Source organism: Diospyros lotus, chromosome 5 (genome assembly GCF_014633365.1).
Source record: "Diospyros lotus cultivar Yz01 chromosome 5, ASM1463336v1, whole genome shotgun sequence".
Classification (NCBI taxonomy): domain Eukaryota; kingdom Viridiplantae; phylum Streptophyta; class Magnoliopsida; order Ericales; family Ebenaceae; genus Diospyros; species Diospyros lotus.
This window is the reverse complement of record NC_068342.1, coordinates 42,576,405-42,601,230: the sequence shown is the minus strand read 5'-3', so window position 1 is coordinate 42,601,230 and position 24,826 is coordinate 42,576,405. Positions and strand designations below refer to the sequence as shown.

Below are 24,826 nucleotides of genomic sequence, written 5' to 3'. Positions count from 1 at the left end.
AATTTGGAGAGAGAGAGAGTTTAGAGGGAAATAATTCAATTCACATTCAATAATGAATTCCCATCCTCCTGCGTGAGAGTGTTTTATAGGCTGTTCCCAGTGGTAACATTCAAACCGAGGGTATTTTGGGAAGACTACTGTTATAGAATCGATTAGCTCTCGCCAATACAACTAAAATTTCAAAAACAAAAATTACAATGCAACCCATGGGTTGTGACACTATGATCAAGATAATGGCTGTAGCTGTATAGTTTTGTTACATTTTTGGTTCTTGTTTTGCTTGTCTTCCCAATTCCACCTCTTCATAGGTTGAAGAGAAATTTGAATTTTGGTTAGCGTGTAGGACATCTTTTAGAAACTTATGTTGAATTGTACCTTCACTTTTGTTGTTTGATTTTAACTAAGCATGTTGACATGATTATAACATGGTTTTGGCACCATCAGTTATGGAAAAACAATTCAAGTTGCATGTCCGTTTTCCCTATGGCAACTGCAGGTGACATCATGCAAGTTGTGGCGGCAAGTTGGAGAATCATTCAAACCCCCAAAGTAAGGAGTACCTAAATTGAGTGTTAAACTATATTTGATTCTAGTTTAAGTGACTTAAAAGGAAGTGATATTTGTCTTTCTGTGTCAGTTTTTAAGATTTTAACAATGCTTTTATATGTGTAGTGTTATTGTTTACTTGGATAATTTTTATGACATCATCTTGTGCCCAGTATATGTATAAATTGTTAAGATGCTAGCTTTGAACTTATGGTTGGTAGAAGTATGGTGCAGCACTTTGTGTTCCAAATATGAAATCATAACCACTGGTTTGTTGTCACCTTGAAATGAAACTGAAATTAGGAAAAGTTTAGAATATTTGTCTAGTATAGATTGACCCAAGGACAGAATGTTGAAACCCTTAAAAAGGAGGCAATTCTTGATTGGTGAATAAAACTTGTTGGAAATCACAATTATAGAAAAAGAAAAACTATAGAAGAAAGGAGGGCAATTATCATCATGCAATTTTCCTCATATGGACAGTTATTTTTGTCAGCAAAGAAAAAAAGAAAAATACTGAACAAATTTTCTTGTTATAGATGTTTCTAATCTCTTCTGGTGTGGACTTCAGCAGTGGTTGTTCAATGACTTATCCAAATCTTCTGTTTCCATCTTTGAATCTTGATATTTGAGAGTTCCACATATTTGATATTTGTACTCTGTTTTATAGTAAATCAAACATCCAATGTTTTTTGCATTCCCCTCCTTTTTCATTGTTTCACTTTTCACCTTAAAGAGTTACTGTATAGATAACTCAAAAGTTGAAATTTAAAGTGGAATCTTGCTAATGGCTGTCGTAACAAAAAAGGTTAAAGCATTACCTTGAGCAAGTGAAAATGAAAATTTTTGCATCTGTTAACAATCAAACTTAAAACATGTTAAAATAGTCTTAATTCTTTTCATAGACATGAGCAAGAGACACATTTGTGTATTGTTACCAAGCAAGCCCCTTACTTCCATCTATGGATCAACTTTCTATGCTCTTCCTTCACTCTTTTTATTGACAGCGATTATAACTTATTTTATTTTATTTTATTTTAATTGAAGTATGGGCCTAAGTTTTGCAATGTTTAATCTTGTGCAGGACCTGCACTACTGTCTCATGGACATTTCGGTGTTTCTATGAAAAGGTTATGCTCAAGTTGCTTTATTATTTCTTCCCTTTTTCATTCTATTCAATTTTTTAAATTTTCATGACTACTATCTTCTCATTGTATTTTGCTCAGGTTGGTTGACTCTAGTTTTGAACTACTTATTCCTATTCAATAATAAGTTATCCTGTGATGTGTTACATGGCATTGAGTCACAAGTTGACACTTATGTCTAGCCATGTGAGTTTGGTGGAGGTGGAATTCTGTGGTCAATTGTGTTCTTGAGAGTAGTTGAATGGTTGGAGCATACATCAGCTAGGTGCTTGGATAGCCATTCTAAGTAGTGTGCTTGACAAAGTCGGTGTTTTTTTATGAGATTGACAGTTGGCCAGGGGTCCGATGCAACTAACAAAATTAGAATTGGAGTGTATTACATTTTGGTAACAACATTGTGTTCCCCTAGTAGGGTAATGTTTTCTCTTGTCAGGTGAGAGATGGCTCAAATGCATATACAAGGGATGTGAGGTATTTGGCTTCCCTTAGTACTAAACAAGTGAGGTGAGTTTTAGTTGACGAGTGATGATTTGGGGTTGGTTATTGTGAAAGAAAATATTACGTGAAGCTGCTGTTTCTAGCTGTTAATATTGTATTTGATGTGTTGTTCTTTAATTATGTTATATTTGTTATTGTATGGTATAGTAGACAATCTTAGTCTTGCACTTATGTTAGCGCCTCTATTATGTTGGTGGTTTAGGCTCTTGCTGAGTATATATAGTCAGCATAGCCTTATTTTATGTTGTCTTTGGATCATTCTTATATTCAAGTAATATTCAAAGCTTTTCTTCCTTTTCCGTTTGTGCCCTAGCCTCTGCCCTTGCTTGTCAATCACATGGTATCAGAGCTGCGACCAAGGTCAATGGCATCCGATACAGATCATAGTGCCTTCTCTTTCCTTCCACTCATTCATCTTCATCTTTGTCCTCTGCCTCACAGTCAGATTTTGCTGCGAATCTGCGATGGCGAAAGCTTTCAGCTACATACCTATTAGGCTTGATCCGAACAACTATATTTTTTGGAAGGCGCAAATTTCAATAACAATTCAAGCATTTGACCTTCAGTCATTCCTCAATAAAGCACTGCCTCTAGCTAAGTACGTGACAGATCCTAATGCTGGCGAAGATGGAGCGCCTATGATGAATCCAAAATTTTTGAGTTGGATGCGATCGGATTAGCTGCTGCTTGGGTGGCTTTTCTCAACAATTGACAAGGAAGTCTTGACGCAGGTGATTCATTGCAAATCATCTGTCGAGCTATGGTTGTCACTTGAAAATTTATACTCTTGTCAAACAATTGCCAAGTCTTTTCATTTGAAGCAGTAGCTTAGGCCAGTTAAGAAAGATTCCTTTCTATAAATGACTACATTCTTAAGATCAAGACTATAGGCCGCTCGCTTGCTGCCATAGGAGAGCCTCTAAGTGATAAGGATTTGCTTCTTGCAATCCTCAATGGATTGGATTATGAATATGAGACGGTAGCCAGTCTTATCACCTACCAAATGGACAATATAGATCTTGAGAAGGTCTAGTACTTATTACTGATGCATGAGCAAAGATTAAATTCTAAGAATTTGGCACATACTTCATCTGTCAATGTTGAGTCAATTATGCCATATTCTATCCATGTAAATATGACTGCATACACACTGAGGAGTTTTGGAAATTCGGTGCATAATAGAGAAGGTTTGCTCCAAATAGAGGTGGTTTTGTAAATCGAGGGGGAAGAGATAGAGGTAGACAATCGAAAAAGAGGATTTATTGTCAGCTTTGTGGCAAGCCAAAGCACTTTGTTGATAGGTGTTTTCATCGGTTTGATAGAAACTTTCAGCGAAATTCTGTTCCTATGTCTAGTCCAAATTTTGGAAGGCCTCCAATGGTTTCCCAATCAGATTCGCAAGCGTTTCTAGTCTCTCTTAGTGATTCTAACGAGGCCTACATGAGTGATCTAGGTTATGTCCAAGGAACTCATTATAATAATTTTTCTCAGCCTATTGATAATAAATCTTTGTCACAACCTTCTTTAACAGATTCGGCTTGATTTGTTGACTCCGGAGCTACAAATCACTTAATCTCAATCCGTAGCAATCTCTCTCTTCATGCTCCTTACAACAGTAGTGATAAAGTCTCCGTTGCTAATGGTAAGAAACTCATTATCTCTAATGTTGGTCTTGGACATTTGTATACTCAAACCAAACCTATTTCCACTATTTCTTTGCCAAATGTTTTGCATGTTCCTAACATGAAAAAGAATCTAATTAGTGTTGTTGAATCTAGGATCGGATTTCTCACAATAAAACACTCTCTCACACTCAAATATCTTACCCGATAGAACTAGAAACACAAAAGAAATGCAAACAGAACAAATAGAAAACAATAACAGAAATAAGAGAGTCAAGAACTTATCCTGGTTCAGGCATGAAAATGCCCTACATCCAAACTGCCGAAGACTTCAGAAAATCCACTAGAACAGAGTTCAAGATTACAGCAATTCCCTCTCTCTCTTACACCTAGCTATGAATCAATAGCCTCACCTCTAAAGAATACCAAGGACTGAGCCTTAGCTCTCTCTCTATTCTCTAGAACTTGCGCAAGACAGAAGACAAATGAATGAATCGCTGAACTCTCATAATACCCGAGAACCTACCTGCCTCTATTTATAAGATATGGAGGCGGTTGCAACATAAGGACTGAAATGCAATAAAAGGAAATACAAGGCTTACTCGGAAATAACTTGAGAGAAGATATTTCCTTATATTCTAAACACATAAAACATAAGAATACAATCATTTCCCAACAGACAATTCTGCCCTTTACTGAGACTAACAGCTAGACTAAAACAAATTCTAACAAGTGTCTCACAACTTACAATAGACCATGACCTTGTTGATGAATGTAATTGTAGCTCTTGTTTGATTAAGGACAAAAGTACCGAGAAAGTGCTACTCAAATGATGTCTTAAGGATGGGCTTTATCAACTAAGTTCAGCACTTGATCTTGTTGTTTCCAGTGCTCCAGCCCAGCCTATCGAGTCTAACTCTGTTGCTAGTAGTATATCTTTGTTAGAATGTAATGTTTTTCCTATAAATAAATGTAAGGGACAACTTTCATTTTGTCATGGACAGCTTTCATTTTTCCTAGTGTTCATATAGCACAAAATGAAAGGATGTATCGTCAATGGCATGCCAAGCTTGGGCATCCATCATCTAATATACTGCATTTGATTCTTAATAAAATTCATCTTCCTTGTTCTCATTCCAATATTTCCTTTTGTGATTCGTGTAAGATTGGAAAACTTCGTCTAACTTCCTTTTGCTGATTGTCCAATTACAGTAAAGAAACCTCTTCAATTGATTTACTCAAGTTTGTGGGGTCCTTCTCCTACTTTGTCTATTGAAGGACATTGGTATTTTATCATCTTTGTGGATGCCTATACAGGATATACATGGCTATACCCCTTAAAACTTAAATTAGATGTCCTGTCCACATTTATAACCTTTCATAAACTTGCTAAAGTTTAGTTCCAAACCAAACTAAAGGCCTTACAAGCAGACAATGTGGAGGGTTTAAGGTGTTTTTACCCTATCTTCATAGCTCTGGCATACAACCACGTTTTACTTGTCCTTATACTCACCAACAAAATGGTGTTGTCGAGAGGAAACATAGGCACATAGCAGAAATGGGGCTTACTTTGTTGTCTCATGCCAACATGCCATTAAAATTTTGGGTTGAAACTTTCCAAACAGCTATCCATATTATCAATTTGCTTCCCTCCTCTTCTCTCAGATTTGAAATACCTTTTGAACTTCTCTATCACAAGCAGCCTAATTATCTAATGCTGCAACCTTTTGGCTGTGCTTGCTTTCCTTACCTACGCCCTTATAACAAGCACAAGTTTGCCTTTCATTTAACCAAGTGCATTTTCATTAGGTATAGTCATGTACAAGTAGGTTATAAATGTTTGCATCCTTCTGGTCGAATTTATATCTCTCGACACATGCAATTTAATCCAGATGAGTTTCCATTCAATCGTTTATTCTCTTCTCCTACTACTTCTCAGCCCTGTACAAATGGATTTTCAACTCTCTTTTTCGAGTCTCTTTCTACTCCTACTTCTTCTACAGTAGCACGACCCATGTCTTCTTCCTTATCAAACACTACTTCCTCACAATCCACAGATTCTTCCTCTATTAATTCTCCTACTACTGCTGCCATTCCTGAGCCTTGTTCTAGACCTGCAACTCGTATCGCTAAACATACAGTTGTACCTCTTCCTTCTATTCATCCTATGCTTACTAGGTCCAAGGCCAAGCAGCTTCAGTTTACCTCTCATGCCCTAACAAGTTCTCTAGTGCCTAGTTCTGTTCATGAGGCCTTTTTAGACTCACAATGGGTTAAGGCTATGGAGGAAGACTTCACAACCTTGTAGCATAATCACACTTGGGATTTGGTTCCATTTTCTGAGGATATGAACCTCATTGGCTGCAGGTGGGTGTATAAGATTAAGTATAATCCTAATGGGACAGTGCTTAAGCACAAGGCTAGGTTGGTAGCCAAGGGTTTTCTTCAAACACCAGGAGTTGATTATGCTAAGACTTTCTGTCCAATTATTACAGCTCCAACTATTTGAGTTCTATTCATCGTAGCTGTTACCTTTGGTTGGGACATACAACAAGTAGATGTTAATAATGCCTTTTTGAATGGAGATTTGACTGAGAAAATTTATGTCTCAGCCCGAGGGGTTTATTGATGCTCGGTATCCCTCACATGTGTGTAAGCTAAGCAAATCACTCTATGGCCTTAAATAGGCGCCTTGAGCCTAGTACACTAAGTTGAGAGTTGCTTTGTAGTCATGGGGATTTGTAAGGGCTGTGTCTGATGCCTTACTGTTCATTAAAGGTATTTCTCAGTTTGTGCTAGTTGTATTGGTGTATGTTGATGATATATTGGTCACCGGTTTTGATTCTACAACCCTTGGAGCTTTTATTCATGATTTGGACACAAATTTTGCTCTAAAAACTCTAGGAACTTTTCATTACTTTCTAGGCTTTGAAGCTCACAAAAATCACACTGGAATTTATCTTATAGTCTAAATATGCTTTGGATTTGTTGAAGAAGGCAGGTATGCAAGACTGTAAACCATGTGATACCCCTATGAATTCTGTTGTGTCCTTAACTGATGAGGGTGATTCCTTTGACAATCCATCTCTATACCGTACCATCATTGTCTCCTTGTAATATTTGACCTACACTAGGCTAGATATATCTTTTGCAGTCAATAAACTCGGTCAATTTTATCCTCTCCTAAACAACAGCATTGGATAGCTTGTAAGAAGTTGCTTAGGTATCTCAAGGGTATCCTTGGTCTTGGCCTATTTTTCTCACCAGCACCTATTGATTTACCATTGATTGTATATACCGATGCGGATCATGCTGATTGTAAGGTTAACAGGCGGTCTACTAGTAGTGTTTGTGTGTTTCTTGGGCACAATTTGATAGTTTGGAGTTCAAGGAAGCAAACAATGGTTGCTCGGTTAGTTGGAGAGGTTGAATATAGGGCTATTACTCAAGGGGTGACTGAAATATTATGGCTGAAGTCTTTGTTTTCAGAGATGGGGTATCAGTGTAGTCAAACACCAATAGCGTGGAGTGATAATATGGCTGTTAAAAGTATTACTAAAAATCTGGTGTTTCATTCTCGCACTAAACATATTGAGATTGATGTACACTTTGTGCGAGAAAAGGTTGAAAATGGTGAGGTTGAAATTCGGTATGTGCCTACTATACATCAGTTAGCTGACATCTTCACTAAGGGATTGCCAAGGAACATGTTTCGGTGTTTGTGTGATGGACTCAATCTAAAGGTATCACCTATTCAAGCAGCCTTAGCTTCTCAAGCATTTACAGAAAAACAACTGGTCAGAAGGGAGTCTCAATTGAGGGGGAATGTGAAAGAAAATATTACATGAAGCTATTGTTTCTAGCTGTTAATATTGTATTTGATGTGTTGTTCTTTAATTATGTTATATTTGTTGTTGTATGTTGTAGTAGACAATCTTAGTCTTGCACTTATGTTAGCGCCTCTGTTATGTCAATGGTTTAGGCTCTTGCTGAGTATATATAATCAGCATAGCCTTATTTTATGTTGTCTTTGGATCATTCTTATATTCGAGTAATATTCAAAGCTTTTCTTCCTTTTCCGTTTGTGCCCTAGCCTTTGCCCTAGCTCTAAGAGCAGGCTCTAAGAGCATTTTGTAGGCTTCATGAAGGCGTGGCAAGTGGCGCTTAGCTAGTAGTTTCAAGGATGGCTTGGAGGATTGACATTGGGAATTACCTTAAAGAGCTAGTTTATGTTTAGTTGCTTATAAATGTTTCTTGTTTTAGTTGTGCTATGCTTGCTAAAAACTTTAAGTGGGCAGCATTGCATTATTGGAAGGGTGCTATATCTTGCAAGTGATATTCAAATTGATTAGCTCAGCTTGCTACTTGTAATGCAAGAGCACATAAATCACTGGAGGGCTTCTGCCTAGCACATGACAGCAGATTGTGCATCTTAGGACATGCGGAGCTTAGCATTTGTAACTTGTAATGTGTTTCTTTCTTTTGAATGCCAACTCTAGGTTTGGTTGCAGTGTGTATTAGTTATCAGTGTGCATTTACATAACCATTGCCATGATTTCAATTGGAGCCTTAAAGCCTGGAGATGCAAGGATTAGCACACTACACAGTATTTGGTATAGTTTGTAATAGGGTGATATTGGGCAAATGAATTTGTATTGTCCAAGTGCTTGAGTATGTAATAAAGTTGGAGATTTGGTACCTTCACAAGCTGTTTGACTGGTCAAGGTGAAACTCGGTTTTATATACTAGTTTTACTTCCAAGTTTGTAACAAACAGGCCTAAAACAGAAGTATACTGTTGGTTATGTATATTATTGGTACAATATTCAGAAACTTGGTTTATTCTGATTTATATGTTGTGCTTAATAGACTTCATTTGATTAGATATGGATCACATATAGAATGATATTAATCAAGGTATATTTTTTGTTGCTAGAAAACTCATGATGTTCTTATTTGTACATTTGAAAGGAAGTTGTCATCTCAAGTACAAGTTTTCCATCCTGCTTGAAATATTTCAACTATGGATATGACATGTTTTAGCCAGTGTTACTCCATCAGTTTGTTCATTCTTCCCTGAGTTTTTGGAGTCTCTAACATTTGCTCTTGTAGGCGTTGCTAGAATATGAAAAACATAAAATGCGTAGTGGTGAGCTTCCATTTACCGATGCTTCCTTTGCAGAGCCTGTGAGTGCTGGTGATCCAGTAAGTTCATACATGTAACTGTGCACTACATATTCTAGGCTCTTTCATGTGTTCAAGAATGAATGTTTTCTTTTATTTGTAGCAAGAATGTTCGTGTTTCTGTTAGTGGTTTTGATCACAATCCCATTACTATATTCAAAAAATGTCCAGGAACTTTGATACTATTTATTTATTAAAAAAAAAAGAAGAAAAGAAAAAAGAACTTTAGATACCACTTGATTTCGGAAAGGAAATTAGACATTGTTTTAATCTATACAAATGCTTAGGTGGTGTTCTCTTTGTGTTTTAATTTTGAGTTTTGAGTTTTGAATTCATTTTCAATTTTGTGTTTTGAGTATCTGTTTTGAAATTTTTAAAAACGCGTTCTTTTTGTCATTTTGAAAAACTGTTTCTTAAAATAGAAAACTGGAAAATGCATTTACTTTAAAATTTTGAGAAAATTTATTTTATAATATTTTGTTAAATAAATTTGATTTAAAATAAATTATAAACATTTATTAATACATTATAAATTTAATTCAAAGACTTTAAACTATAATTCAAGAGATAATTGATAATTTAATTTTAGAAATGAAAGAATGTAATTATAATTACAAAATAACATAACATTATCATAGGTATAATCCAAAAATTTAAAAATATTTAAAAAAAAAATTATATTACATATTTAATTTAATATTTAAATAAAATAAAACAAAAAAATAAAATAAAACAAAATAACAAAAAAATCAAATCGTAGAGAGAGGAGCCACAGCAAGCAGGAAGAAATGAAGAGAGGAGGAAGGAGATGGGGGGCGATCAACGGCGGTGGGTGGTGGAAGGCGCAATGCTAGGGTTTTGGTCAATGGCGGTGGGCAGTGGCGGGCCAGAAGAGAAGAGAAGAGAGGAGGAAGGAGACAAGGGGCGATCAACGGCGGTGTGTGGTGGTGTCGGTTGTGATGTGAGGGTTTGCGATGGGGGCGGTCGACAGCGATGGTCATGGTGTTGTTGGTGGAAGCAATCGGCTGCGATGATGGCGATGGCAGTGGCGGGCCAGAATCTCAAAGAGGAGAAAGGAGACGACAGGCCAGAAGCTCAGCGATGGCGGCGGCGGTGGTGGTCAACGGCCAGAAGAGAAGAGAGGAAAAAATGGAGAAGAGAGGAGAGAAAGGAGAGGTTTGGTCTTTGCAGCGGGTGGGTGGGGGGGGGGTGGTGTTGGATGTGTTTTCTGTGTTTTGGTAGTTTTCAGTGTGTTTTCACTGAAAACACCTTGTTGTTTTGGGCTTTCTTTACAAATTTTTTTCTTGTTTTCAAAAACGCGTTTTTAAAAATAGAAAAGAGAACGTGTTTTCAGTGTTTTGAAAAATTGAAAACTCAAAACGGGTTGAAAACAACAAAGAGTATAGGCCCTTACTTTGCCTCCCACTAGTATTTTAATTTGGTACTGGAGACTCTCATTACTCAAGATCATAAAATATTCTATTGGAAGAGTCTATAACAATAGGGACATGCGACATGCAGGTTTTTGAAATTCCTCCTTTTGTGCTTTTTTAAGAATATTGTAAAACGAATATACTAGGGTGACTGGAGTGATTTGATTAAAATTGAGGCTGCTCCTATTTATCCCAAGTGAAATGTAATTTACCATACTTTGCTATTTCAAGCATTGAAGTTTTAGGTAATGAAATAATTTACAAGTTGAACAGTGTAGGTGATTGGATTTTTTTCAAGTATTTATTTATTTTTTTTTAAGTCTCACATGTATTTATATTTGTTTTTCCTTGATCAGAACAGCACTTTTGGAGTAGGTTTTCAGAGCATTAGCTCTTCCTCTCCTAGTTGGTTTACTCATATCCTGTTCCACTAAAAGATTTAGAAGGGCATTGGCAATGTGTTTGGTACTTAAGTGCCTAAAAGTTACACTAATCCATTTGGCCTTACCTTATGACCTTGGTCAATTTTCCTATCCCTCTTTATCACTCCAAGATAGCATCCCATGCATCGCCTTTTATGAAAGATCCTTTCTGCTTTGAGTGTTATGATGATCTTCTTTCTTTTGTTCTTTTGGAAATCCTTGGAAAGCCCTTACCCTTTTGTTCTCTTGTGCAAAACCATATCATTGGCAAATAGACACCAAAGTAAAGAATTGAGGAGGGGCTAGAAATAGTCATATTCAGTTGAATGAGGCAACGTGCACTGGTGGTTGTGGTGGCTTCTCTACTATATGGAATGGAGCCTCTCAAGGTGGTTGACCTCTGAGGTCTGCTCAATCTGTGCCGAAGAGAATGAGTTCCATTTGCTGAAGGAAGAACTGGAAGGCTGGTGTTAGACCAAGCAGGAGCAACAGCTTTATAGATGAGGAAAATAAAAGCCTTTCTGTGAAGTTTTCTTTCACCTCTCCCTGTTGGTTAGCTGTGTTTTTGTTCCATTTTAGTTGGGATCACTTGGCAACTGCAGAAACAATATATCAAGCCCTAATCCCACTAGGTGTGTCAATACATTTCTAGCTTGCCAATCATTTCTATTTATGGCCATATCTTCCATAAGGCCTTTATAACTTGTATTATGCCTAAGAGTTTCCTTCAAATTTTTTTTTTTTTGAGTCTTTCTCTTACCTCTTTTACTAAAGACTCGTCCTATTCCATCCACTCTCCTCATGGGAGCCTGGATTGATCTTCTTGTCACATGACCAAGACATCTATTACCATGTGTATATTCCTTGGATGCGATTTCATGACTTTTTGTTTAAATTTTTGTTCCCTTTTCTAACCCAAATTGTTATTCAAGCGAAATAACATCTGTGTGAATATTTTATATTTTCTATTACAGTGTGTATGTTCCTTGTTTTGCAAATCTAAATGTGAAAAGCATATGAATATATCCAATACTGCTTATCAAAAAATGAAATATAACAAAATAAGCATCCACTAGAAGGCAAGCCTTGGTAGTGACAGTAATGTTGCTCCTTTGAGATTGTGAGGTCATGGGTTAGCATTGTGGAAACCATCTCTTTGCAAAGTAAGGGTAAGACTGCATACTCCACTGACCCTGCACTCACCCTCACAAAGCAGGGTTCATTGTGCACTTTTTTTTTTTTTAAATAAAACATTCAATAAAGATATATTGCTGGCCATTTTGTTTGATAGGCCAACTTTTAACTGTTTTCCAGGTTGATGCACAATCTTTGATTAATTTTGTTGATGCAGTTACATGAAATTTTCTGTTTTAGTTCTACCCTTCTCAATATTTAGCTAAACTAGGAACAACAATGTAATTAGAGGTTTTGATTCAATTATGCAGTCCAGTGACAAAGTTGACTACAATTTTGACCTTTTAAAGTTATTGTTGTTGGGTAACATATGTACATTCAGTTATTCATGTGCCTTGATGTTAACACTTTCTTGGATCAAGATTTAGTAACTCCGTACTGATTGTGGGCCACATGTAACACCTGTTATTTGCTTACTGTGATGTTAACCAACTTCTGAATATGTGCCTCATATATGTATAACTTAATTTCATGTAACAAAATATTTTCTCCTCCAAATTCATCACTTATGATTTGTATGTTTCAGTTGCTAAAATTTCTTGGCTATCCTTCATGGTAAATTTCCAAATCTAACTAGTAAACGGGCAAGCAAATTGTGATATAAAGGCTTTGTATGACTTCATATCTGATTACACTTTCAAGCTTATTTTATGCAGTCAGGCATGCAGCAAGCATCACGATCTGGCACTGGCCGGGCTAGAAGAGATGCTGCAGCTCGTGCAATGCAGGGTTGGCACTCTCACCGTCTTCTTGGGAATGAAGTTGGGGACCCAATTATAAAGGTTTGTTGAGGAAAACAGAGATATACCCCCTGGAAATATTTCTTGTTGGTTGGTTTGCTATCTGTTTCTTAGTTGTCCCCCTTGGGGCTGAGAAGTGAAACTAATAACAGAGAAAAAAAAAAAAACAGAAAGGTAAAGATGACATGTGGTGTTTTCTTCTCCCTTCATTAATATGATGTTCAACTTTTGTAGGACAAAAACTCTACCTCGACACCAAAACGTGAAAGGCAGCTTAAAAATATTGGTATAATTTCTCAACTTAGTCTACATTTTACCATGTTATAGGCGCCTTAGTTTCCTATTTTTTATCGATGATTCAGGTTTGCTTAAACGTAAAAAGGCATCTCCTGTTGAACGTGCTGTCAAAGCTGCACGGCTGAAAGCATCTAAATCACAGTTAAGATCACCACATTTCTGTTTTGTGATCGTTTTGGATGTGGCAAATTAATTTCCTGGTGATTTGACATAAGTTGCTTACTAGATAACTCTTGTCTTTTTTTCCCCCTCTTATACCGTGTTTACTGCTAGTATCCTGATAATGTTCTACAGCTTTCTATTGATTCTTTTAACCTATACTAACTTTTTGCTCCTATAATTTTAGTGATACCAGAGTTCAATGTAATACCATGGAATACGTTATTGTTGCTTAATGGAAATATTCATGCCTTCTAAGAAGGCCTTCTGATGGACATGGTCCCATCTGTCCTTAACAACGTTAAGAACATAATCCTAATATAACTGGAAAGGGGACCATGTTAATGCAAAGAAAATTTTCCTTCAATCTTTTGATGTCAAAGGAGTCTAAGACTGTCCCATTCCTTCATTTAGTTGATGGAGGGACTTTTTTCCACATTGTTCTTCTCTATGAATTTGTATTATTAATGTAACTTCTATAAGTCTATTGATATTATGAGTGCTGTGCCACCAACCTTAACTTAGTTATGTGACTGTATTGTTATGGTTTTCACCAATTTATTCTTCCTTTTTGTCAGATCTGATACAATGGTTGTTGAAATTGGCCCCCCTGCTGACTGGGTAAAAATCAATGTGCAGAGAACTGTATGTCTGTCTTGCGTAGCTCTTCTGTATAGCATGGTGTATGGTGTATGGTCTCTGTGGATTTTAACTAATTTTACTTTGTTGAGTATGCAGAAAGACTGCTTTGAGGTATATGCTTTGGTTCCTGGGCTTTTGCGTGAGGAGGTTAGTAGAAGAAATTCTCCCTGTTCATCACTTTTGTTTGATCATTTTTCTTATCTGTGACATAATGTTTCTGTAACTTCTGAAATTGGCATGAAGCGCGTAGCGATGGTTTTATGTCAGGGTTGGCAATAACTAATTTCAATCCTGGATGTTGGAGCCAGACTTGGATCAGATTTGTTAAGATTAGGAGCTCTTTAGATACTCTCAATACTTTGTTTTGCCAATTGTCTCAACACTCCTCACCTGAAATCAACTAACAACAGAAAATATAAACTGTAAAATACAAGAACAGAATTTAACAATGAAAGGAATGAAAGAGATACAACCAAACCAACACAAGAGGCGCACGATGTATCCTGGTTCAGGCCGCAAACACAGCCCTACATCCAGGCACGAGACCAATCCACTAAAAATCCGGGAAAAACAGTTTTCAAGAACCCTATCCTCTATCACAGAGTACACTGCCACACACACAGATTACAAAGAACTCTCCTTCTCACAAAGCCTTTCCTCTCTTTACAGCAATTTCACTTGCATTCAGAGACCAAAATGAAGGATAGTTTTGTTATGTCCGACTGCCTTGCCAACTCCTTCTATTTATAGACTATAAGAGGCATTATTTACGGTCTTTTAATTTAGGCTACACAAAGACTAAACTAACCCTTATAATAAAACACCTAAGTTAACTTCTCTTTAACTTAGAATTTCCAGCCACATTCATTCGCTTAAGGGATCTACTGTCTTCTTAATCTTCTAGACAGATTCCTCAATGCAAAAACCCAACAAGATTCTACTCACAATTGGAATTCTCTGCACCTTGTGAATTCTTGTCCTCTTAAAGTATTCACTGGATTAGCAAATAATAATAATAATAATAATAATAATAATAATAATAAAGTGTTCGCCGATGTCACCACCACAGTTGCTACCTGTTTTTCTACGTTTAAACAAACATAAGATTGTTACCCTCTGGACATCCACATGCCATCAAAAATTTATATTTGCTTTCAGTATATAGAAATAGCACTCTTTTATTTATCATATACCATTATAGTATCATCTAGTATTTTTTCTTAAAAATGTGTGAACACACACACGGAGAGGGGTGGACATAATGCCTACTAGCATTATAAGAACTGTCAATTTAGAAGCAAAGGTTCTAGAAAGTGAGTGCATGAGATGAGTTATTGAGGCAGTTTGGCTTAAAGTTTTCAATTGTTTTTTTTCTTTTTTGGGCTGGGATTAAGGTTTTCAAATTTGTTTGTTTGTTTGTGTTTTTCTTTTTCTTGCTTGAGGCTCTAGGGATTTGTCATGAACCTAGGGTTCATAACAGGTTTAAGGGTAATTGGGGTGGAATTGGGGAAGTTAGATCAGAGGAGATATGGGGGAAGTTAGGGAAGAACAGAAAGAGAGGGAAATAACGAGAGTGATTAGAGAGAAATTGGAGAGAGATTGAGAGAATTCAAGAGAGGGAAATGAGAGATTTCAATTATCAATTCAAAGATGATTCTTCTCCTATAACAGTGGCTTATTTATAGCCTCACAGCCATGGCACCCATGTGCAATACAACTGTAATTCTAAAAAGTATTATATCTTTATTACAATATTGCCTTCTATTACCCTAGGAACATGACAATTTCCCCTGCCTTGAAACATTTCTTGTCCCCAAGAAATGCCAAACCTCCACAGCTTCTAGTATGCTTTTTCTTTCTCTTCCACAGCTTGGATGGAGAAGTTCTGAAAAACCTCTGTAAGCATAACAAATTTGCAATGGTTCTCATGTCCTTGAATATTTCATCACCCTTCGCAACGATATTCGCAAACGCCTTTACATGCAGCAATGTAGAAGTGTCATATTTAGGAGTTGCTGCAGCAATTCTGGTTGTAGCAAGAATGAACAGAGCAACAAGAGCTTTGTTCTCCACCACAAAACTCTTGGCTTCCTTAGCCTTTTTTCTTAGCTGAAATCTTGTTAGGAATTTATTTGCTGAAGCCATGCTCTCTTGCATCTCCAAAACAGTATTTTGCTTTATCAGTGCAAAACACTGTAACCCTCCTTGAGAATTGGCATTGTCCAACTTATGCAAAACCTCATTTCCGATCCTACAGCTTGAATCAATTCTTTTCGGTAGCTGTCCTTCAATTACAAGCCGTCCCCATACTTCCTTATTAAATCCAAACATCTTCACAACATTAGAAGATATCCCAGCTAAGGACATACCTCCAAGCATACCATTTCCAACAATAGTAAGGGACAAAAATTTCCTTGCCCCTGCTGTCCGGACATACTGGTTGCATAGAAAGTGACGAGAAAGTCCCACAGGTTCCTCAATGGCTGAAACCAGGCCTCCATCACAACCTTCATCCCAAACATGATTTATAATCGGGTTATCTAATGAGATAATAACCCTGGCTGGAATATCAATTGCAAGGAAGTCATCTTTGTAGCAGTTCCCTTTCCCAATCTGATTTATAGGCTGTTTTTCAACCGAGTCATCAGCCTCACGCCCTTGAAAAACGTGGTTCACACCAATCTCCTTATCCACCCTCCTTTCCTCTCCGGCATCCTGAGTTATCAATGATAGGTTCCCTTCAGTTATAGCGCTAGCTTCCTTAATATTGACTGCAGTTTCAGCTGGAATCTCTTGATTCCATGCAAATAATTCAGCAACTCTTTTTTCTTTGTGCTTGTCGGAACATCCCTCTGCATGAACGTCTTTTTCAAAAAGTTCCATTGGTTCCTTTGGATAGGCTGCACTAGCAACCTGATTGTTATAGCTTTCCGCCTTGTTAATTTTGCTTAAACTAGAATACTTCTTCTGCCCACAGTCAGAGGTATGCCATGAATCATTTTCCCATCGTTTTGAACAACCCTCCTTAGGCTGCTGTATTTTAGGAAACTCCTGAAGCAGTGATGCTTCCTTTACCACGCCCTCCTCATCTTTTTTTGCCTTAGACATTTTAACATCCCATTTTGGAACAAGATTTTTGTTCCCCTACCTTGGACGCTGAGATTTGTCCATGGGGTTCCGATTCTAGGGATGAGTGAGGTAAGGATTCCCCACTAAATTAGGTTATGCTCTAGTTCTTCGAGGACAGTAAGGAGTAGTTGTAGGATTTGGTAGCGTCTCTATAATAATCGGATCAGAATATTCTCTAGAAAGCAAACAAGCAGGTAATCTAACCTGATTCCGTCTGGCGAACATTATCATGCACTGGTCCCTCATCTAATTTCTGAAGTCATCAATAATTTCACGCCTGTGATTGATCTCCTCTTGCAATAGATTGGCAACACTATTCAACTTCTTTTCCAATGCCGATTCTACAGATCCAATACTGTTTTGCCTCGTTGTCATCTTTGCCGACACTTACTGCCATTGAGATTCCTTGTGCTTCATCCCGATATCATTTGCCATCAAAGTTTAAATAGCTGGTGGATAATCGATCGCCTCGAGGATTGATAGCTAAGAAACCACTTCCGTTGGAATTAGTGCCTGAATTTAGTTTCCTCCACTAGCAGATCGCACCACCTCTTGGCTCGCTTGCTGCCAAAGCTTCCTATTCTTGTCTCAAATGCCTTCCGACTTGGAAATTAGCAACCTCGGGAATCGGAACTCACAGCAACGAAGTTGGAGGAATCCGTCTCTAAACAAAATTCACCTACTACTTCGAGCTGAAACTATTATGCAGCGATGGAAGGAAGAATCAACAACCTAAGATTTGTTGCAATTGCCGCCACCAATCAAGACTTATGACGGCCACGACCCACACCCAATCATCGTCCAATGGCCAAAGGACCCTGGCTCGGCTTCGGAATTCAAGCGACTTTGTTTGGATTGCCACTGTAGCAACTGCCGGCAACCGATCTGCCAAGAATCAACTTCCTGTGACTCCCTCGGTCCTTAAAAACGGCCTGCAGCAACCTAACTCACCTCCGACTCTGATTCTAGGAGTGGCAAATTGCAAGTGTTATTCCTCTTCAAGCCGAACCTGTTGCAACAATTTCCTCGATTCCCTCAGTCCTTCAAGTCGCCTTCCAATTTAGAATCGCCCAGCAGAATCTGTCTTCTATGCTGATCGATTCTGATGTAGTCGAGACTCGATACAATTTGTCAGATTCAAGCCGGAAATTGCTTGACTTGCTTTGCAAGTCAATTATAAGCAAGAATTACTGAGATTTGCAGCCGAGAGTCAACCTCCCACTTTGCTTCCAAGTTCGCACCGAAAGTTACGAAAATCGCCTTGCTAAATCGCATTCGCTGTCTAGATCACTAGCAGTCACTTGGCTCGCTCTCAATTCCACTTGCGATCTCCCTACTCACAGCTTCCAAAGTCACCCGAACTAACATTGAAACCGCTTCTATACACCACCTACCATAGTCGCAATCTACCGGCTCTGCTTCACCTTCCTTGATGGACTATACAACTCAGAGAATAGCAGCAAATCAACCTGCTGCTCCGCCTTCACCAATCGAACCTTGTACTTTTCCTCTACAATTCCAACTGAGAGTTCGGCGTTGGCAATTAATCACATCGGAAAGCAATAGCCTATAACCGATCAGAATTCACTTGGCTAGACTGCTGTCGAATTCCAAACCTAAGTGCTACGACAGCCATAAATCACCTTCATGCATCGGAATCCTTTCCAAAAATCAATCGTCTCCTGTATTACTTCAAGCTATTTCAGAATTTAAGTGACTGTGCCTGAATTCATTTCTGAAGTCGCTGGAAACACCGTTGGAACCTCCTATGAACAGCAGCCGAAGAACAACTGCTCTGATACCAATTGTCATGAACCTAGGGTTCATAACATGTTTAAGGGTAATTGGGGAGGAATTGGGGAAGTTAGATCGGAGGAGATATGGGGGAAGTTAGGGAAGAACAGAAAGAGAGGGAAAGAACGAGAGTGATTAGAGAGAAATTGGAGAGAGATTGAGAGAATTCAAGAGAGGGAAATGAGAGATTTCAATTATCAATTCAAAGATGATTCTTCTCCTATATTAATGGCTTATTTATAGCCTCACAACCATTGCACCCATGTGCAATACAACTGTAATTCTAACAAGTATTATATCTTTATTACAATATTGCCCTCTATTGCCCTAGGAACATGACAGGATTATGCTTTTTGAATCTAATTTTTTGTTTGTTCATGTAATTTGACACAAGGGTGAGAAATAATAAAACTTTAAAATTTGTGAAGAAAAGGTTATGGTACAAGGCAGTTAGGTTCGTCATATTGTTGATTAAATGAAGGTCATTAAGTGAATGATGAAAATTTGTGTAGAAGAAAAGCTTGCGATATAGTTTTCTATAAGAGCTTTCAATATAGTTTATGGCTATAGAAACAAGAGGCACCAATGAATTTAGATCTTCCTTGTATGAGAGATGAAATTGTACACAGAAAAAGGTGTGAACGGGAGTGCAGCAAGGGTGCAGCTAACTCTGTTTACTTAGGACCTGTTTGATTTTGTGTTTGTTTCCTATTTTCTATGTTGGTTTCCAAAATTTTGAAAATGAAAACCAAAAATAATGTTTGATTTTGTGTTCTATGTTCAAATACATAGAAACTCAACTCAAAAAAGTGCCAAAACATGGAAACACCAAAATGGTGGTTCCACCCTAATTTCCTTTTTTGTCATCATAAATGATATAATATATTATTAATATATTATATTAATTTAATTAACCATTGATTAATTTCATATTTTTTTAAATATTGATTAATGTATCATAATTGAAAATGTAATTATATTAAGAAATAATATAGTTATTAATTTTATTAATATATTTGCAATAATGATATAATTATATCAAAAAGTTGAACATAAGCACAAAAATCATACAATATTTTGTGTTTCTGTTTGCAGATTTTTAGCAAATGAAAAATCTAAAAGATGACACTAAAAATGAACACATAAATATTAAGTTAAAAATTTTTGTCAGCTTTACTTCATCTCAAGCTTATTTTCTTGTTTCCCTACTTTCTACTGTTTTGCATCACATTAGGAGATATCTATAAAGCTGACAGAGAAAGAATATTGAATTGCAGAAAGTGAGGTTTCTTTCTGCTGATCTAGATCTTCTATCTTCTGTTGTTAAATTGAAAAATGTTGCTCCCTAAACCACCATCCTTGTAAAGCTTTTGTTTGTTGTTTCTGTATTCACATTGCAATTTATTAATATAATTTTAATTGTTTCTATTTTATTTATTTTTTGAATTTTCTAGAACTTCCCTTTTAACATATCTTTATTAGGATCGTGATGTATCAGAATAAGGAGATAGGTAGACACAAATTAGTTGGTCCACATTGAATGTTAGGAGTACAACTCTACTCTAGCATGCTGATTCTTGTAGAACTCCATACTAAAGGCCTCAACAATAGAGAACTCACATATAAGTTTAACAAAAATTGGAGATAACTTCAGTAATATTGATTAAATTGTAGGGAAGAGAACTTACTTTAGTTTTGTGAAAATCAATAATAATCGAAATCCCTGTTGAGGTGAAAACTAAGAAAATTACAGAAAATTTTCAAGAATAGAATCCTGGTTAAACCTGGAGAACCCTAATTTAGACTTGTAATAATATGCCTAAACTGACAGAATTAAAATCAGGATTGTACAAAGGAGGTTATTAAATATAGGAAATTCTTTTAACTTTGATGCCCTCAGTGATAAGCCAAAACCAATATAATGACTTTTGGCCCCCTTTTAATATAGTTAGTTGCACTTCTTCCCTTGCTTTCTGCCACTGCCACATTTGGTGCAATTTTGAGATTTTGTTATACAAGTTCAAGCATTGGCAGCAACAGTAAGGTTGCTTTTTTGTGACTTGAGGGTCATGGGTTCCAATTGTGGGAACAAAATCTCTTAGTCTTTACGAAAAAAGGTAAGGCTGTACACAAAAATGACTTTCCTGCCTCATGCGAAGTGATAACTTTCCCGACTCATATAAAAAAGGCAATGGGGACTTCATCATTTGTTCCATGAACTCATTCATGTTGCAGGAGTCCTTGAGTTTCAGGGGGGCCATTTGGCTGAATTGCTCGAAGTTATTTGAGGATAATGAACAGTTTATGATTGATAGCAGTATCCCCCCCCCCCCCCCTTCCCATTGTCCAATAATTTCAGCTCGCATTTGCATTAAATTGCGACTGTACACGTTATTAAGTAATAAATTTATATAGAACTCGATGCATGTAATCAATCAATTGTTGCATTTATGTTCATAGAGACATGCTCTAGTTTATATTTCTGATGGTACCTGAATTTTCATTTATCCATACATTTCCATTAAGAAACTGCCTGGAATACGACACATCTTGGAATCTTGGATCATGCTCTTGCTATGCCTATAATATACAGCTTATGGTCTCAGCTGGTGTGTTAAACATGCTTTGTTTCTTTGGGAAAATCAGGTTCGAGTCCAGTCTGATCCAGCAGGGCGCTTGGTTATATCTGGTCAGCCAGAGCAATTGGACAATCCTTGGGGCGTCACTCCATTCAAAAAGGTTTGTACTATTTTATCTTCTGAAAGCGTGTATATAATGCAAAAATCGAAGCCTGGTCTAAAGCGTACTAAAATCAGATGAATGAAACTGGCATAATTGCGAGGGGTAGAGATATATACTTGGAACATATCTGCTTTGAGGTCAACTGTTTTGTTTGAACTATATAAATAATGCATTTGTTATCGTTTTCTTGCTTCTGTAGGTTGTCAGTCTACCTTCTAGGATTGATCCTCATCAGACCTCTGCTGTGGTCACCTTACATGGGCAGCTGTTTGTGCGAGTTCCATTTGAGCAGCCGGATCTTTAGATGTGTAGGGTGTATTATGTTTCTTGTGCATAAATTGCTCTAACCATCTCTGGGAAGAGAGTTGGAGTTTTCTTGGAAGAAATTATAGGCTTTAGATATATACATAAGTAGCAACTGGATGCATTTTATGCTTGGGGCGCTAGTGCGTGGAACTGAAGCTTTACAATGTAGCTAACTCAACCAGTATGATATATACAACGTAGTTGAATAGTGAGGAATTATTGTGGTTTGGCGTGTCCTTAATTGGGCATGGGGCTGTGTGTGTGTGTGCGTGTGTGGGTCTAGTGGCGATATATATTATCATCAATGGATCATGGGAATGCAATGATCCATTGATGATGCATCCTTATTTATAGGATTGATGCATCCTTATTTAATTGATGGTAGGTATTCTTCATTCTTCTTCTTTTGAATACTAAATTTCATGTCTCATTAAAGATCAACACTACAAAGCACAAACTGTTAAGAAGACAGCATCATCATCTTTACTCAAATCAAACAATGAGCGAGAGGCTTCTTCGTGAACCCCCCCCCCCCCCCCACAATTACCATTTTATGATAAATATATATGTGTGTGTGTGTGTGTAGATCTGGACCACCCAAATTAAAAACCAATGCAATGAAGAAACAGAACTAGCATGTACCATGACATGCTGCTGCTCAGCTCAGCTCAGCTTGAGCTAGGAATAGGATGAAGCCTAAAAATTACAACCATCTTCTCTCTTAGATGATCTGTTGTACTTCATGTGACTCTTGACGAGCTGCCCAGCTGCAAGCGCCGACATTAGGGACAGCTCCCCGGCAAGAACAGATGCAGCTACAATAGTGGCCAAAAGCCTCGAGTTCGATCCCGGCGATTCTCTGCTCGCACCCTTCACCCCAAGCAGGTTCAAACACGCCGCCTGAGATGCGAGCTGGGTGCCTCCTCCCACCGTGCCCACCTCAATGGAGGGCATCGTCACGGAGACGTGCAGGTCCCTGCCATCCTTGACGGCTTCCATCATGGTGATGCAGTGAGAGCTCTCCACATTTTGCGCCGGATCTTGCCCAGTAGCTATGTAGATTGCCGATACTATATTACTGGCGTGGGCGTTGAACCCGCCCAGGGCTCCCGCCATTGCAGAACCAGTGAGGTTCTTGAGCATGTTCAGCTCCACCAAGGAGGCGACATCCGTCTTCAGCACCTTTTTCACCACTTCTTCCTTGATGATGGCCTCGCATACAACTGATTTGCCCCTTCCTTCTATCCAGTTCACAGCCGCAGCCTTCTTGTCGGAGCAGAAGTTTCCTGCGATTAACACATTCAATTATAAACCATTTCAAAGAAGAACCAAATCTTATTCTTTTTTATTTTTATTTTAATATCTCTCTCTCTAGAAAACTGGGAATTCATTCCATTCTGATCCGAAGGAAATTACCAGAGATGCCCACAACGTCCATGTCAGGGAAGTCATTCCCTAGGAAATCCAAAACGTTCTGCACCCCTTTGGACACCATGTTCATTCCCATGGCATCACCCGTGCTGCAGGAGAACCTCATATACAGATTCTTCCCAGCCATGGCGCATTTGATGCTCTGGAGTCTGGCGAATCGGCTTGACCTGCAAAATACCCAACAAATTTAAAAACAATAATTAGTTTTCGGAGCAGAAGTAGAGAAATCAAGAAGAATTCAAAGACGCCAATTACCTGTTAAAAACAAGGGCCAAAGCCTCGAAATTGCGGGGGTCCTCCACGAAGAACTTCAATTGGGCGGCCCTCAGGGCTGTGGGGAACCTGACAATGGGAGCCCTGGTCATGCCGTCTCTCAACAAGACGCTGGTGGCGCCGCCGGAGGCGTAAATGGCCTTGCATCCCCTGTTGGTACTGGCCACTAAACAGCCCTCCGTCGTGGACATCGGAACCCAATACTCCCTTCCGTCCACCAGCAGGGGACCCGCAATTCCCACGGGGATTTGAACATAGCCAACCGGCATCTCGCAGCACTGGCCCAGAATGGACTCGTAGTCAAAGCCATCCAACGGCAGGCCGGCGAGGGACTTGCCCGTTGTCCTCTGCAGCGCCTCCCGTCGGATGGCGGCGGCTCGGTAGCAGTCGCCGAGCTGGGACTCGAGGGCATGAGAGGAAGTGGTGCCTGCGAGCACTGAATCGACGATCACCTCGTCCTCGTCGTCCATGGAAGGAATTATAAGGGGGGGCTTGGCCTTGGGAGAAGCGAGCACTGGCAGTGGGGGAAGGGGGGAGCGAGCGTGGAGGTCCTTGAGGTTGAGGAGGGTGATGTCGTCATGGAGGTCGAGGTCGAGGTCATCGTCGTCGGAAGAGCGGCAGGTGGTGAAGGGGGAGGAGTGGAATAACAGGGGGGGGATGCCGAAGAAACGGAGAAGGTAGAGGAAGGAGGAGAGGAAGGCGAGGAGGGCGGCGATCTCGGAGAGGGAGAGGAGGTGGAGAGGGGTGAAGTTGCGGATCTTGTCGCGCCAGCGGAGGAGGAGGAAGTAGAGGAGGGAGAAGAAGAGGGAGAAGAAGAGGGCGCTGGCGGCTAGGTCGTGGTGGTGGTGGAGAGAAGGGGCGGAGGAGGAGGCCTTGCTGTTGGGGTTGGGATTCAGCGACGACGGTAATCGACGGCGGGCGTCCATCATGTATAGTCCGAGAGTGAGGCACATAGTAGTGCTGCTAGTAGTGGATACTGCACATATTTATAGTGAGAATGGCGTGGCGGCTTGGCTGCACTTGTGATGGAGTCAAAGGGCGAAAGCAAGGAATCTATGGGCTGTTGCCATTGGCTATCATTGCTGGTTACTACTTACAAGTGGATGACGACACCCACGGGCACACACGGTATACAATATATATAATATCAAACAATGGTTACCTTCACTCATCCTTCCTTGCTTTGAACACACCCCATATGGCTGGCTGGCTTGGGTGTTGGGTCATCATCATCAGAAGAGCCATTTCAGGCCTCCTTGCTCTTCACTTA

At 38.7% G+C, this 24,826-nt stretch overlaps 2 protein-coding genes across 3 annotated transcripts in view; one reads left to right on the top strand and one right to left on the bottom strand.

Annotated features, from left to right (window-relative positions):
* Nucleotides 1-22,071, top strand: part of LOC127801133 (AT-rich interactive domain-containing protein 6-like) — a 41,175-nt gene extending 19,104 nt beyond the window's left edge. For both annotated transcript variants that reach the window (XM_052336004.1, XM_052336003.1), the window contains exons 5-14: nt 497-549; nt 1,631-1,676; nt 8,923-9,015; nt 12,700-12,825; nt 13,018-13,069; nt 13,146-13,221; nt 13,818-13,884; nt 13,978-14,028; nt 21,451-21,543; nt 21,746-22,071. In XM_052336004.1, the coding sequence (XP_052191964.1) occupies nt 497-549; nt 1,631-1,676; nt 8,923-9,015; nt 12,700-12,825; nt 13,018-13,069; nt 13,146-13,221; nt 13,818-13,884; nt 13,978-14,028; nt 21,451-21,543; nt 21,746-21,850 (762 nt within the window). In that variant the 3' untranslated portion in view covers nt 21,851-22,071. The remainder of the gene's footprint in view (nt 1-496; nt 550-1,630; nt 1,677-8,922; nt 9,016-12,699; nt 12,826-13,017; nt 13,070-13,145; nt 13,222-13,817; nt 13,885-13,977; nt 14,029-21,450; nt 21,544-21,745) is intronic.
* A 239-nt stretch (nt 22,072-22,310) lies between these two features.
* LOC127801134 (3-hydroxy-3-methylglutaryl-coenzyme A reductase-like) lies at nt 22,311-24,791 on the bottom strand. The gene is made up of 3 exons (XM_052336005.1): nt 23,539-24,791; nt 23,269-23,450; nt 22,311-23,138 (listed from the first exon to the last, which is right to left on the bottom strand). The coding sequence occupies exons 1-3, from the start codon at nt 24,507-24,509 to the stop codon at nt 22,549-22,551; spliced, it is 1,743 nt and encodes a 580-aa protein (XP_052191965.1). The 5' UTR covers nt 24,510-24,791; the 3' UTR covers nt 22,311-22,548.
* Nucleotides 24,792-24,826: the final 35 nt, after the last annotated feature.

What these genes read in the sequence shown, in the direction of transcription:
- LOC127801134 (XM_052336005.1), bottom strand. Translation starts at nt 24,509, where the DNA reads ATGTGCCTCACTCTCGGACTATACATGATGGACGCCCGCCGTCGATTA. An exon ending in TTGGCCCTTGTTTTTAACAG is followed by an intron (nt 23,451 to 23,538) that starts GTAATTGGCGTC and finishes GGTATTTTGCAG; the next exon opens with GTCAAGCCGATTCGCCAGAC. An exon ending in GGACGTTGTGGGCATCTCTG is followed by an intron (nt 23,139 to 23,268) that starts GTAATTTCCTTC and finishes TGTTAATCGCAG; the next exon opens with GAAACTTCTGCTCCGACAAG.